This window comes from Podarcis erhardii, assembly GCF_964252035.2.
Source record: "Podarcis erhardii genome assembly, chromosome: 5".
Classification (NCBI taxonomy): Eukaryota; Metazoa; Chordata; class Lepidosauria; order Squamata; family Lacertidae; genus Podarcis; species Podarcis erhardii.
Genome location: NC_138509.1, coordinates 92472187 through 92486860, shown reverse-complemented (window position 1 = coordinate 92486860; position 14674 = coordinate 92472187). Strand labels below are relative to the sequence as shown.

At 45.4% G+C, this 14674-nt stretch overlaps 1 protein-coding gene across 6 annotated transcripts in view; it reads left to right on the top strand.

Moving 5' to 3' along the window:
* The window catches only part of MCF2L2 (MCF.2 cell line derived transforming sequence-like 2), a 233300-nt gene that overhangs the window by 195852 nt on the left and 22774 nt on the right, over positions 1-14674 (top strand). For 5 of the 6 annotated variants that reach the window (XM_081862125.1, XM_081862126.1, XM_081862127.1 and 2 more), the window contains 2 exons: positions 9029-9138; positions 13108-13203. In XM_081862125.1, the coding sequence (XP_081718251.1) occupies positions 9029-9138; positions 13108-13203 (206 nt within the window). The remainder of the gene's footprint in view (positions 1-9028; positions 9139-13107; positions 13204-14674) is intronic. The other variant, XM_081862129.1, reaches the window with a different exon arrangement.

Genomic DNA, 14674 nt, shown 5'->3' with positions numbered 1-14674 from the left:
CCTCCAGATAAAAACCTGGCGAACCAAAGGCTTATATCGCCTAATAGACTTTTATAAAAATAACAAACCCTTGTCAACACAAGAAATACAAGACAAACTAGAAGACACCCAAATGACCTGGTTAACACAACACCAACTACATGCCTTCTTAAACAACCCAACAGTAAAATCAGCAGCAACTAGGCCCCTGACAGCCTTCGAAAACCTCCTCCTAACAACAAAGGGAAACGGTAAAGGGACGGTATCCGCAATATACAAAATACTACTCCAAAATCCCGCAAATCCCCTAGACACAATCAAAAAACAATGGGAGAATGACATAGGCTATGAGATTAACCCCACTCAATGGACCAGAATGTGGTCTAAACCCCCCTTTAAATCCATATCAACAAAAAGAAAAGAACTCACACTGAAACTCACCTACAGGTGGTACCTAACACCAAGGAAACTAGCGCTAATACACCCAGGAACCTCACCAAAATGCTGGAGAGGGTGCACCTCCTCAGGCACATACCTCCACATGTGGTGGGAGTGTCCCAAAATTCAACTATTCTGGACAACAGCCATACGAGAAATATGTAAAATAACTAAGCAAGTAATAGACATCACCCCAGAATTGGCCCTACTAAACATCTTCCAAGACAACAATGCCCATTTACACCACAAAGAACTCATAACCCACCTGCTCTCAGCAGCCAGAAGCATCATAACCAGACACTGGAGAGACCTGTCAGGAGTAAGCATGGACCAATGGTACCAAATAGTATGGGAAACAGCCCTACTAGAAAAATTAACTAATAAACTGAAACTGACACGGGGACAAACAGAAGAAGACGCCTTCACCCCGGTATGGCTCCCCTTTATCACATACACAGCCCAACAGGACAATGACAATAATCCACCAACAGCATACAAATCAATATGGCTAACCTGATCCAAAACACCCACCCACCTCACTCACACACGAAAACAAAGATCACCACAGCCAATCACAAGCAAACAATCACACCCTAAGCCAACCCCAACCTCTCTCACCACCAAAGGAACACAAGTGAACAACACAAGCAACGCTGACACCAAACTCTACATACATTAAACATAATAGAAACACCGCCACCCGACCCCACCCCCATCCATCCCCCCCTCTCCCCACCCCCCTTTCTTTTTTATTTCTGTTTTCTTCTCCCCCTAATGCCTCAACAAATGAAACGGATTTGTAAAAACGTTACATGGAAGAAGAAGAAGAAAAAAAAAAATACGAGGCACTACCCTTCTGTAAAACAAGAAAATCCTTAATAAAAATAAAAAAATAATAAAAAAAAGAAAAAAGAAAGAAAGGGGAAACAACTCCCAAAATCCTGGCCTGACAAACAGAACCCGCAATGCCTTGTGAGCAGAGGTGAGGATTTCTTTACTATGGAAGAAAATATCCTAATTGACCAGTTCTGGACGTTCCCACCATTAATACAAACTGACATCTTGGGAAGACTAGACAAGCTAAGAGATAAGCTGGCCGAGAGAGCCTCAGGCAACGAGGTTATTAAGGGGGACCAAAAAAAGACCACAGCACGTAACCTTCAGATTAAAGCGGAGATTAACTTTCCACCAAGAGAGAATGTGCCACCCTCCAAAGAGAGCACTCCATCACCCCCCCGGAGGAGAAATAACCCCAAGGTGACCCCACCAGACGTATGGGACAAAATGAGATACCTTGATGAAACAGAATTGGGCCAAAATCAGGCCGCAACAGAATATCCACAGAAGGAATATATGCATAATAAAGATCTGGTGATCACAAACGTGAGCACTTTGCATCCACCTATTGAAATCATGGAGCGGCTGGATAGCCCGCCATACAAAGACGATAGGCGACCGATACATAAAGAGACAAACCCTAAAAGTACGTTAGCTAATAATTGACAAAGACTTGACTGCGATAAAGCCAATCTTAAATTCTTATCATGGAACATTGCTGGTTGGCTCAACAAGGCGACTGACCAATCATTTGTCAATTTCATTCAAGATCATGATATAGTCTTCCTGCAAGAGACATGGCTAACAGGGGATTTAGATGTAAATGATTTTGCCTCATTCTCACTCGCAGGTTCACCAAGCAACAAAGGGGGACGAGTTAAGGGTGGGCTAGGCATTCTAATATCCACAAGGCTGAGAGCATCTTTCGTCGAGATGGAGCCTTTGAGCAGTGTGGCCATGGCATTATTAATGAAATGCAGATATTGCACACTTCTATTGATTAATATATACGCCCCTCCCCAAAGAGGCAAGCAGCTTATCAAAAATATCTGGCATAGGCTAGAATCATATGTCGATGAGCTAATGAATCAAACTCCTGCAGCGGCAGTGCTGCTGGCTGGGGATTTAAATGCCAGAATTGGCCAATCAGACGAAGTGTTATATGCTCATTTCCATGACGTACCTCCCATTTCTGAAGAAGCCCATTTTATTCCCCCAAGGCTCTCAAAAGACAAGGGCTGCAACTACGCAGGCCTATGCCTTCTACGTTTTTCCAACAATTTGGATCTGACCGTATTAAATGGTCGTGTCGACAGAGAACCCAGTGGGGAATTCACATTTATATCCAACATGGGAGCCTCCACTATCGATTACGTCCTAGTGTCATCTAACCTTTTGAGCAGAGCACGGGAATACAAAGTGGTGGAGAGGGTTGACAGCGACCACCTACCGCTCTGTTTAATACTGGACGTAAGAAAAGATTTATTTTGCTCTGATAAACTTGAAGCCCCATGTTACGAAAACATGGAGCTAAGATACTCGCGTATTAAATGGTCCAGCAAATTGAGTGATGAAATATCGGAAAGACTTCACTCAGATACTTTTCTTGCTAGAAAGGAGAACCTCGTTAATTCCCCAACTCCTGAGGCTAGACTAGACATGTTCCGGGAACTGATTTCGTCCCTACAACCTTATCTGACTAACAAAAAATGCCACGGCAATCTCTACACTCTAATAAATCCAAACCCTGGTTTGACCAAGAATGCATGGCTATGAAACGCCTCCTGCTGGATAAGTACAGGAACTATAGAGCAGCGAACCTACCTTCGCTTCCATTAGACTGGTTTGAGTTAAAACGCAGTTATAAAGCTTTGATTAACAAGAAAGAGCTCCAGGCACAAAGGGAGGAATGGCAGTGCCTAGTGGAGGCCTCCCGAAGGAAAGATTCTGCCACGTTCTGGAAAACAATTGCAAAAAGCTGGAGAGACTCCCCGATCGAAATCGAATACTCTATACCTGCTGGAGCATGGGAGGCCTTTTTCTTCTCATTATATTCATCAAATCAACTGGTCCCAGCTCTGCTTCCCGCTTCAAGTGAATTTGGCAAGGAATGGCACCCTGTAACCACAGAAGAAATTACTGGCCTCATTCAATCTCTTAAATCAGGGAAAGCCCCGGGTGCTGACAATATCCCACCAGAAATTCTTAAGGCAAATGTTGAATGGTGGGCCCCTGTGCTAGCCGCCTTATTCACTAGTATAAATCAAACAGCTATTATCCCTGAGGACTGGGGTTTAGCCATCATCATTCCAATATTCAAGAAAGGAAACAGATCTGAGCCAGCTAACTATAGACCAATCAGTCTATTAAGTATTATCAGCAAACTATACGCTGCTCATTTATGTGACAAATTAGTGGAGTGGATGGAAAGAGAGCATATTCTATCAGAAGCTCAAGCTGGTTTTAGAGCAAAGCGTTCAACTATAGACCAGGCCCTTATCCTTCAACACCTGGCAGACAAATACTCTAGAAAAGGGGGGTCTTTATATGCAGCTTTTGTGGATTTCAAATCGGCCTTTGATCTAATACCAAGGGATAGACTCTGGGAAAAGCTTGGCGCTACAAACATAGATAAACGCTTATTACGCCTTATCCGTGGTCTATACGGAAACACCAGGGTGAGGGTAAGATGCGATCGGTCAGGCCATCTAACTAAAGAAATTAAAACACACTATGGGGTTAAACAAGGATGTGTCCTCGCGCCAATGCTATTTAATTTTTATATTAACTCTCTAGCAGTAAATATGGCGAAAGAAAATGCCCACCCTCCCAAACTGGCAGGTATGCCCCTCCCAGTGCTTCTGTATGCGGACGACGCAGTCCTACTCTCCTTCTCCTGCGTTGGCTTGAGGAAGCTTTTGAGATCACTTGCTGATTATTGTCAAGCAGAACAACTATTAATAAATTACAGCAAATCTAAAATTATGGTGTTTTCAAAAAAAAGAAGGAAACACAAATGGAGAATTAATGGTCAACCTATTGACCAGGTAGCAACTTTCAAATACCTGGGAATAACTTTTCAGGAAAGGGTCACGTGGCACCAACAGATGATAAACGCCATTGCCAACGCAGGAAGGGCCAACAAAGCCCTTACAAGATTCTTTCATGGGAAAGGGGGAAAATACGTTCCAGCGGCCTCCCAGGTTTTTGCTGCAAAAATACTCCCACAACTCACCTATGGATCCCAGGTTTGCAGTTTTAAAAATTTTGCGCCTATGGAGGCATTTCAAGCAAAATTCTATCGGTGTTTATTGGGGATCCCTCCCTGTGTATCTAATATAGCTGTCCGCTTAGAAGTTGGACAACTACCCGTTAACGCGCGTTTGTGGATTCTAAAGATACACTACTGGTTAAAACTTATTTTTTCCCCGGCCGGTTTGGCGCCCTTAACACTCTTAGACACCTTTCATTCTACCTGGAAAGCTTCCCTGTTTGAAAAGATAAGAAGCTTGGGATTCTCCCCGCAGATCTTGATAGCGGCAGGATATGAGAGAGCCAGAAGTCAAGTGCTCCAGCGCATTAGGGACATAGAGCTGCAATGTCATATGGGCAAAATGGATAAACACGCCACAATTAGAGACTTTGGGAGAGGGTTCTCACCCACAAACTATCTGGCTGATTTACAAATACCTAAGTACAGACATTCCTTCACCCTGGCCAGATTAAACGTTCTGCCCTCTGCCCTGCTGTTAGGCAGATATGAGGGCAAACCATATGAGTCACGTGTTTGCCCATGTGGCTCATCAGAAGTGGAAACAAGTTTGCATGTATTGCTGCACTGTAGCTATTACGAGGATCTACGCCTGACCTTTATTGCCCCAGTTCTACAAAAGCTTAAAAATGAATCAGAACTTCAATGTATGAGAGCCTTGGTAGAAGATAAGGTTCCTGTAATTACGATCAATGTTGCTAAATTCTGTGCAGCCGCTATCAGGTGCAGAAAACAAGAGCTTTCCAATGTCAACATGCAGGCGAAGGCAAATACTTAATCTTATTCATGCTGTCCAATCTTAAATTGTTGTTATGGCCTAATCTGTATTGAAATTGTCCTTTGTTTTTTCTGGTGTTATGTTTCGCTGACTAGCTGTACGAACCAATCTGGTCTGTGACCGTTTAATAAAATTTGATTTGATTTGAATCCAAGTTGTTCACAAACCAAGCTGTTCTTAAACCAAGGTACCACCGTATCCTCTAGGGGCTCTTTCAGAACGCCCCCTATCTCAGCCTCCACTCGCTGCCCCTTTCCCCAGTAGTCACTTCTGTTAGATCCCAGATAGATGCTGGTGGCGCGCTCGGTGGCTGTACTGGAGCAGCTGGAGGGCAAGCTGCGTGCCCCTGTCCAGCACTCTGCGTGCGCGACCTGCCTGCCAACCTGGCCTTGGGCGATGAGCTGCAGCACCTGGGAGCTCCGCGGGGACGGGCCGATGGAGCGGCTGCTGCTTGTCAACAATGCCGGTGAGCGGGCGGTGCCGAGACGCACTCCTGAGCACGTGCAGAGTGCATTCCTCCTCCAGGTCCAGAGGCAGCTGAGGGACCGGCTTGCAGGGCTGCTTCCTGCAGGGGCTGCTCTGCATCCTTAGAAAGGCCAGATCTCCCCGGAAAGGGCTAAGGCAGGGCTTTAGGAGGATATAACACTAGGGACATAAGCCACACATTAATAAATCTTTCTCCCAAGATCTGACAAGAGCTGCATCCTACAGATTTCTCTCCCTCTTCCCCCCCCCCCTTTCCCACCCACTTCTCCCTTTAATAGCTAAAACTTGGCATTTGCTATTTATAGTTATTTTTGCCCCAGTGCATCAGCTTGAAGCTGCCAGGTACTTAATTTCACTGTGTGCGTTTGTAAATTTATTTGGAAAGATAAAGTGTAATCAGTGGATGGTGGGATTTTGGGGGGGAGGGGATGATGGGATTTCTTTTCTTTCTTCCGGGAAAGAGATTTATTTGAACCAGGAGAAAGCCAGACGCCAGATTGCATTCTCCTCCCCTCCTCACACTTCCAAAATTGTAATTTTGATGGGTTCATTCTCTTTTGACCCCCCCTTTCCCTCCCCAGTTGCTCTGATATAAGACCACTGTGCATTTTAAGGAATCCGTGTTTTTTATATCCTGATTATATTTTAGGTAAATCATATAGAGATTTATTTTGTATATAATTGTTTACAGATCTCTTTTTTACATTGAGACGTGTATTAATTATATAGATGAATATAAATTATATAGATAAATTCCACACACGTGGGCACCCAGGGAGCATATGACCAACTAGGTGCAGTAGTAATAAGCTCATATACAATCCTGACACACCACCTCAGAAATGTGCGGGTCTGAAGAGGTGTTTAAATGTACGCCATTCCTCTGAAATCATGCTCTTTGGGACCATATGATGTCTGGCACCAGCTGTTTTATTGCTGCCATAAATTCTAACTGGGTAACATCTCTTCAGGGAAAGTTTCCTTGGATTAGCAAGTTGGAAGAGCAATAAAGTATAATGAGAAGTAATCCCAGTTCGCTTGGACTTTGAATATATATTTATTTTGGCGGTGGTGTTTGCAAAGAAACCGAGGCAGGGAAATAGCATGTAAATAAACAGTCGGTTGAGGTGGCTCAGAGGCAATGGGTGGGACCAAAGACCAAAGTGGCCAAGGCAACCCCCACAGGACTAGATGACCCCTGGGGTCCCTTCCTTATTCAATGTCAAGCTGAATAACTGAGAAAGGGATTATGTGCTTGCACACAAAAAGGTCCCAGATCCAAACCTGGCATGTCATCCAGATAAGACTGGGTATACCCAGAACAAACTTAGTTGGTCTCTAAGGTGCTACTGGACAATTTTTAAATTTATTTTGAGTGCATCAGACCAACACGGCTACCTACCTGAATCTAGATAAGGCTGGGTAAGACTTCTGTCTGAAACCCTAGACAGCCACTGTCAGTGTGCACACACTAGATGGACCACATCCATATGAGTTTGCAATCCACATTCCCATGCAGTTCGCGTGAGCCACATTGTACATGGATCAGGCAGACCTGTGAGCCACAGGTGTCATTCTCCCTGCCACGTCTGCTTTGCCCCTTAGTTGCCTCTGGTGAGTAACTGCAGAAAAGAGGAGGAAATTTTGCAGCAAGACACTTTCCCTTCCTACCTACCATTCTAGAGAGCAGCTATTGTGCTGGTGAGAGCAAGGTTTATGCAGCCTCTATGCAAGTGAATTGGGCCTGGGTGAGCCAAACTGCCTGAGCAGTTCAGTAGTGAGGGTGTTTTCCTTTAACTCCGAAGCAGTAACTGCTGTTGATTTGCGCATCCTGCACTCTGCTGAGAGCACCGCTGGCATTTGAGCCCTGCAGTTTGTAAAGCAGTATAATGGATGCATGTTCCAGAAGGCTGGCTGCATTTCTGGTATCTGTGCACTATATGTTTAAATTATTTTAAAACAAAACAAATTCCTTCCAGTAGCACCTTAAAGACCAACTAAGTCAGTTCTTGGTATGAGCTTTCGTGTGCATGCACACTTCTTCAGATACAGTTTGGCACATCAGTTAACAACTGAGTTGCCATATTTCAAAAAGTAAAATTCTTGACACCTGTGAAGTTGTTGAGTTTTTTTAAGGAAACCCAACCCTAACATATTTTTGAGCTAACATATTTTTCATCCTCATGAAAAATTGTCAGCATTTTCATGCATGTATCTCCTTGTCTTCACATTTTTGCAAGCAATCTCCCTTATGTAATGCATTTTGGTATGTCATTTTCACTTAACGTATTTTTCGCTGTATAAGACGCACTTTCCCCTCCTAAAATGTAAAGGGAAATGTGTGTGCATCTTATGGAGCGCATGCAGGCTCCATGGCTTCAGCGGGAGGAGAAATGGAAGGGGCTCCGCTTCTCCTGCCGCCTCACTGAAGGGGCGCTGCGCACAGAGGGAGAGAATATTTTTTTTCTTGTTCTCCTCCTCTAAAAACTAGGTGCGTCTTATGGTCGGGTGCATCTTATGGAGCGAAAAATACGGTATATGTGCATTTTAAAAGTCACACTTCCCTCTAATATATGCTTTTTTTGTACACCTTATTGGTTGGATAAGTTTTGCATTGCGAGATTTGGAGAGGTGCAAATTTCAAAGGATAGCTTCATTCCAGTTTGTGTACTGTATCAAAAAAATGGGACTTAGGGAAGTTTGCATTAAAATCTGAACCAAACCAAAACTTCTTCCCCATCTGCTAGTGCAATCTGCTACTTTTGTGAATGGTTTCTTATCTAGTTGTTTGGTCCACAGATGACTGAGCCTGGCTTGCTGTGCTTATTTATATTACCATGCTCGTTATATGCCCAGCAAATTATCTTCCATTTCTCATTGTACATTCTTACAGTCCAAAGCTCATTTTGACAGGAAGGATTTTAACTGGGGTGACATATTCATGGTGAGATGGGGAAACTCTGCAACAAGAGGACCATTTCTGATGGTGCCACGAGGGCTGGGCTTTAGGGCAGAGAACCCGGGCTCCTCTCTTTAGGGCAGGAGGGCTCTTTAGGGTTTAGGGCAGAGGACCTGGGCAGGAGGGCCCAGAATAACAGACACACGGCACTCTGGAAAGGACCCTCCCTATAAGAGCATGAAGTCCAAAGTCTAGAAATCGCCTCAATGCACCATTGCACATTGATGCCCTTTTAGTGCCTATTTTAACAACGCTTGTTGCATTTCTTTTGTCTCTAAAGGTATGGCAGGAAATCCATGAGTTTGTGCGAGAACAAATCTGAGCTCTCAAGCCTGGAAATGTCCAATAACCGGGACAGGAACATCAGCCCCAACGCCAGACAAAAAAGAGGTAGGCAGTGCAGAGACGGAAGAACTCTAAGGCAGAAACCTAGAGGAGATGGTGCGCATGCCATTTCTCTCTGCAAATTTCAGCAGCAAATTTCTCCTTTCCCACACCAGCAGTTTGACAAGAGGGCAGAAATTGGGGCTTCAAAGTGACCTGCATGAACTGCTGGGTGCCTTCTGGTCCTGATCCACACTTTGCAGGCACAACACACACAGGGATTTCTGGAAACACATTTGAATGACAACACAGGGCTTGCCCTCACTTCTGCTTGTCCCATGCCTAGAAAGCACGGGTTCAAGTGATTTTCCACTTGACCCGCTCCTTTCCCAGGGGAAACCCACTCTTTGGTGCTAAATCAGAGCAAGCATCAATCCAAAGAAAACTTGAATTGTCGATTGCTCTTGGGGGAAGGGGGAAGCTGCAGGGCAAGAAGTGTGAATGAGCCCTTACTGAACTTGCCTTGGCTGTTATGCAAAGTGCTGGACCACTTCACACAAGAATGGACAGGACATCCTTTCATCTCTTATCACTTGATTGTATGATGCTTGGGACTTCTATCACTTGGAACATCAAGTGATGAGTGCAAAATCAAGCGATGGCTTGGGCACATAGTGCTGGACTTTCATGTCACATTGTATGCAGGCAGGCTTTCCCACTCAAGGCGCTTTTTAACTGGAGTTGCTGAGGATCAAACCTGTGGCCTTCTGTGCTCTGCTACTGAGCTAAAGCTACTCCCTGAATGGTTATGATTTTGACACAGGGGCCATACAAAGCTTTGACAGCAAGTCAATCGACTGACGCTCTGTATTATCTCAACCAGTATTGTCTCCCCTGACTAGCAGTGGTTCCTCAGGACCTCAGATAGAGGACTTCTGAAGCTAGCTGAGCATCCTTTTAGCTGGAGGTGCCAAGGGAGCAGAATCTGAATTCAACTGGCAGCTCATTTGCATGGTGGAAAGTTTATATCAGGCAAACATTTCTCTAGTTTACAGCAACTTGTTTTGCAAATGCTGTTATGGGCACAAGGCAAACCACTCACCGTGTGGTCGTGTGAATTCTTCATTCATTCTCCAGTGAAAAACATGTACTGCAATTCCATTCATCTGAAGCATTCTGTAGATTTGGAGAGCAAGAGTGCTGTTACCTTAGAGTTTTTCAAAATATGAGGCTACACATTATGCATTTAGTAAGCTAGCAGTTTCAGCCGTTTGAGGTTTGGTCAGTCTTGCCAAGTAGCAGATTCCAGACCATTTGAATAGCAGGAGAGATGCTCCACAGTGTTAACGTTATTTTTCAAACCACCCGTCCAATAGTTTGGTGCACCATCTGATGAACCATCTGCTGGCTGATTTGGGATTTAATTTCATGTTCATGTCAGGGATCCTCAGTCATTTTGTGGCTGAAATTCCGCAAAAAGTCGTGAAAAGTTTGAACCTAGTTCACAGGTGTGTCATAAGGAAAAGCAATGTTTCCTTAAAAAGGGGGGGGGGGTAAATTAGTGTGCAAACGATGGCACTCTGGCATGAGCTAACCTAGATGACTCATCTCTTGAAGAAAAACAAGGAGGGTCCATGGCGTTTTGGTTATAGTTGCTTTATGGCTCCCCAAGATAGTATTGCCAGGCAGTGCTGACTCCAGGATATGGGGGGGCTTGGGGAAGACACCTTCAATGGACCCCACTTTTGCCCCTGGAATGCAGAACCTGTGACCCTTCCATCTCTCTTCAGCCCCAGCCAGGATGAAAGCCAGAGTTCAACATCTGGGTGACGGGCGGAAGAGCACAGGTTCCTCATTCCTGTTTTACCCCTTCATTGCCATTGTTGTCTGTTGATGCTGCTCCTGTGCCTTGTCGTTGACCCTGCTGCTGGCAATGCCATTTCAGATTTCAAGGTAGAAAGCATTTCTGGGGGAGAGGAGAGTTAAAGATTAAATTTCATGGGGATCCCCACTACGACCCAGAAAACCCCGTGTCTCAAATGTATGAGCAAGTCAGGTTAGCCAGAGCAGATCCTTGATCTTCTTTTGGCAGCAGTCAAAGGCAACCAGCCTCCCAAAGGGAGCCAGCTAATGGAACACCCACCAGAGGTCAAAGAGAAGAACAACTACCAGACTTTTAGAAGACATCTGAAGGCAGCCCTGTTTAGGGAAGCTTTTAAGGTTTAACAGACCACTGTGTTTTAATATTTGTTGGAAGCCGCCCAGAGTGGCTAGGGAAACCCAGCCAGATGGGTGGGGTATAAATAATAAATTATCATTATTATTATTAACACTCCTGCAGGCCCCACGGCCTCCTCCGGCACTGAAATGCAGCATTACTGGGAAGGAGTCCTGGGGTTCTGAGACCCACAGCTGCTGTCTTGTGAGCACCCGGTATAACAGAGTAAAAGCAGCTCAGATGGAGATGAGGAGGTATCTGGGCATACCTACTTTATTTCTACTAATTACAGATTAAAGAACATAACAAACACATATGAGAGGAGCAGCCCTCATACAGATATCCCATCTCGTCGCAAGACAGAGCAGAAAGAAAAAGTACAATAGTACCAGAGACAGAAGTCACACAGACAAGCTTCCTTTCTCACGGAATAGAAAATAAACAAGAATCAGGTGATCCTTGCAATGGGAGGAGTGAAATGCTAACACCAGTGTGGTGTAGTGGTTAAGAGCAGTGGAGTCGTAATCTGGTGAACCAGGTTCGCTTCCCCGCTCCTCCACATGCAGCTGCTGGGTGACCTTGGGCCAGTCACACTTCTCTGAAGTCACTCAGTCTCACTCACCTCACAGAGTGTTTGTTGTGAGGGAGGAAGGGGAAAGGAGACTGTTAGCCGCTTTGAGACTCCTTAAGGGGAGTGAAAGGCAGGATATCAAATCCAAACTCTTCTTCTTCTTCTTCAACCTTTTCGTATGCAGAAACGTACAACATGGACACTGTGGTTATACAGATTTGTAGATATTTATCTTGATTTCAGTTGAAGGATTCTTCTTCTTCTTCTTCTTTTGGTATTGAGTTTTCCCCGTGATTTTTTCTTTCAGCACAATATTATTTTTTGTAAGCAGCATTGTGAAAAGTCACTCAAACATTTGTAAAAATAAATAATATTTTGGGAGGATTTCCTGCGCCAGGGGCACCTGCAAAGAGACAGCTTTACTTGGGCATGGCTGCTGGTGAGCGCATCATGAAGGAGGGCTTTCACCTTCATACTTGACATGCAGCTCATATTGTTACACTGGAAGCCCTATTTCAGAACAATCCTTGCATTGGGAATGGGGAATCTCAGGCCCTAAAGATTCTCCCCCTAGGCTACAACCCTCACCAACCCTACTCCTCAAGTGCCCTCCTCAAGTAACTGTGACTATGCCTGTTGCTTGCCTGGTTGGAGCATGGAGAGGTGTGATCATTTGCAGAAACCTCTGGCTTTAGCGTGATCTACTGCACAAAGGTAAGAGCCACACCCATTGCTCCACCCACTTTTGATTCTGGCTCCACCCACCCTGCATGGTTGCCGGCAAGGGAATGTGGCCTTGATGCCTAAAAGAGTTCTACTCAATGGTCCATAATTCCATGAGCAGCCTTGGGTGTTTTGTGGACACTAGGGTTTTTTTGGTCTTTTATTAACTATTCGCTTTTCACCTACTTTCCTGCCAATTTGTCTTCCTTTTGGAACTGTGTGTTCCCTCCCTCCCCAAAAAGCACCTTCCCGCCTTCTCCATTTCGCTCCCAGGTGAAACCTAGCTAGTCAAATCTATCCCTTGCATAACAAGAAGGATGTTTGGCTCAGCTAGTTTGCTTCCTTGTTTCCACAGCCACCTTCCCAGCTAGTCACTTGCTGCGCAAGCTCACGGCTGGCCAAGCATTCCAACTTTTTAATCACCTCCCCCCCACAAGCTCTTAACTTTGCTCTCTCCACAAGCTGCGAGGCTGACCCCTCTGCCCTGCCTCACCTCTCTCTTCCCTCTGCCTCTTTCTCCTAGCTGATTATTCCACCAGCCTTAATCTTGAGCGCTCAGCTCTTGCTAGAAAGCGGTTCACATTGCAAGGTCTTTCCAACCGCAGAGCTCCACCCAAAGGTAAAACCACCACCACTCGCAGCGCTTGATCGCCAGCCACACGTCTCCCGAGCACAGTGTCCATCCCATAATGTCATCCATCACACCCTGCAAGGGTGACCACATCCCATCATAATGTCCTCGTCCATCGTACCCATCCCCTAGCTTCACCCGGGCTGTGTTCACATGACCTGCTTAAAACACAGTGAGGCCATTTCCCCACGCTGCGTTTCAAACTGCATTTGCATGCTGTTGCACAAATCAGTATGGCTGGATGCTTTTTTCCCAAGTTGCCCAATTTTCTGCCTGTACCACCAATGGGTGGAGAAGGGGTACGGATGACTTCATAGGGCTTACGTCTCCAAATCGGATTGAAGCTAGTTTGCAGGGAAATGCATCAAAACGCAATATTTCTCAAGGAACTACAGGATAGATGTGGATTATGGCTTCAAAGCAGTGGGAACACTCTGGATTCAGAGAGAGCAGGGGTGTGTACACAGCCTCAGTGTTTTCTTCTTGGTGGTGTTTTTCAAAGGTGCCAGCTCTGGATTTAGGATGGTACAGGTGGTTCCTCACCCCCCACAGGGCCCTGAGCCGAGAAGATGCAAAACTGAGAAGATCCAAAATTGAGACGATCCATTTCGTGGGTGCTGCTGTGGGTTAAACCACAAGGCCTAGGACTTGCTGATCAGAAGGTCGGCGGTTCGAATCCCTGCGACAGGGTGAGCTCCCATTGCTCAGTCCCTGCTCCTGCCAACCTAGCAGTTCGAAAGCACGTCAAAGTGCAAGTAGATAAATAGGTACCACTCTGGCAGGAAGGTAAACGGCGTTTCTGTGCGCTGCTCTGGTTCGCCAGAAGCAGCTTAGTCATGCTGGCCACATGACCCGGAAGCTGTACGCCGGCTCCCTCGGCCAATAAAGCAAGATGAGCGCCGCAACCCCAGAGTCGGTCATGACTAGACCTAATGGTCAGGGGTCCCTTTACCTTTACTTTGATTTGGGGGTGCCAATTTTTGGCCTCACTCAGGGCACCATATTATGAAGGATTACCAAATCTGGGGGCACTCCCTGGTTTTACTCACCTGCCTCCGACATACACCATAACTTTGCCTTCTCAATTTCTGTTGTCAGGCTGCTGTTAAAGGCCTCTTAAGAGGAGCGGCAACCCAAGCTTTTAAACGAATTCCCTCCTTTTTTTTAGAGCTGGAAAGAGCAACCAAAATGATGGAGGGGCTGGAGCATCTCACTTATGAGGAAAGGTTACAACTTTTGGGGACATTTTTAGTTAAGAGAAAAAACAAGTAAGAGGAGACACAGTAGAGGTCTAGGAAACCATGCATTTGCGGGGGGGGGGGGGGAGGAAATGAATAGAAAAAAGTTTTCCTTTGTCTCTCATAACACTATAGTCTAGAGCTGTCCAACGGAAGTGCTTCTTTACAAAGTGTGAAGTTAATCTATGGAATTTGCTCCCTCAAGAGGTAGTGATGGTCAC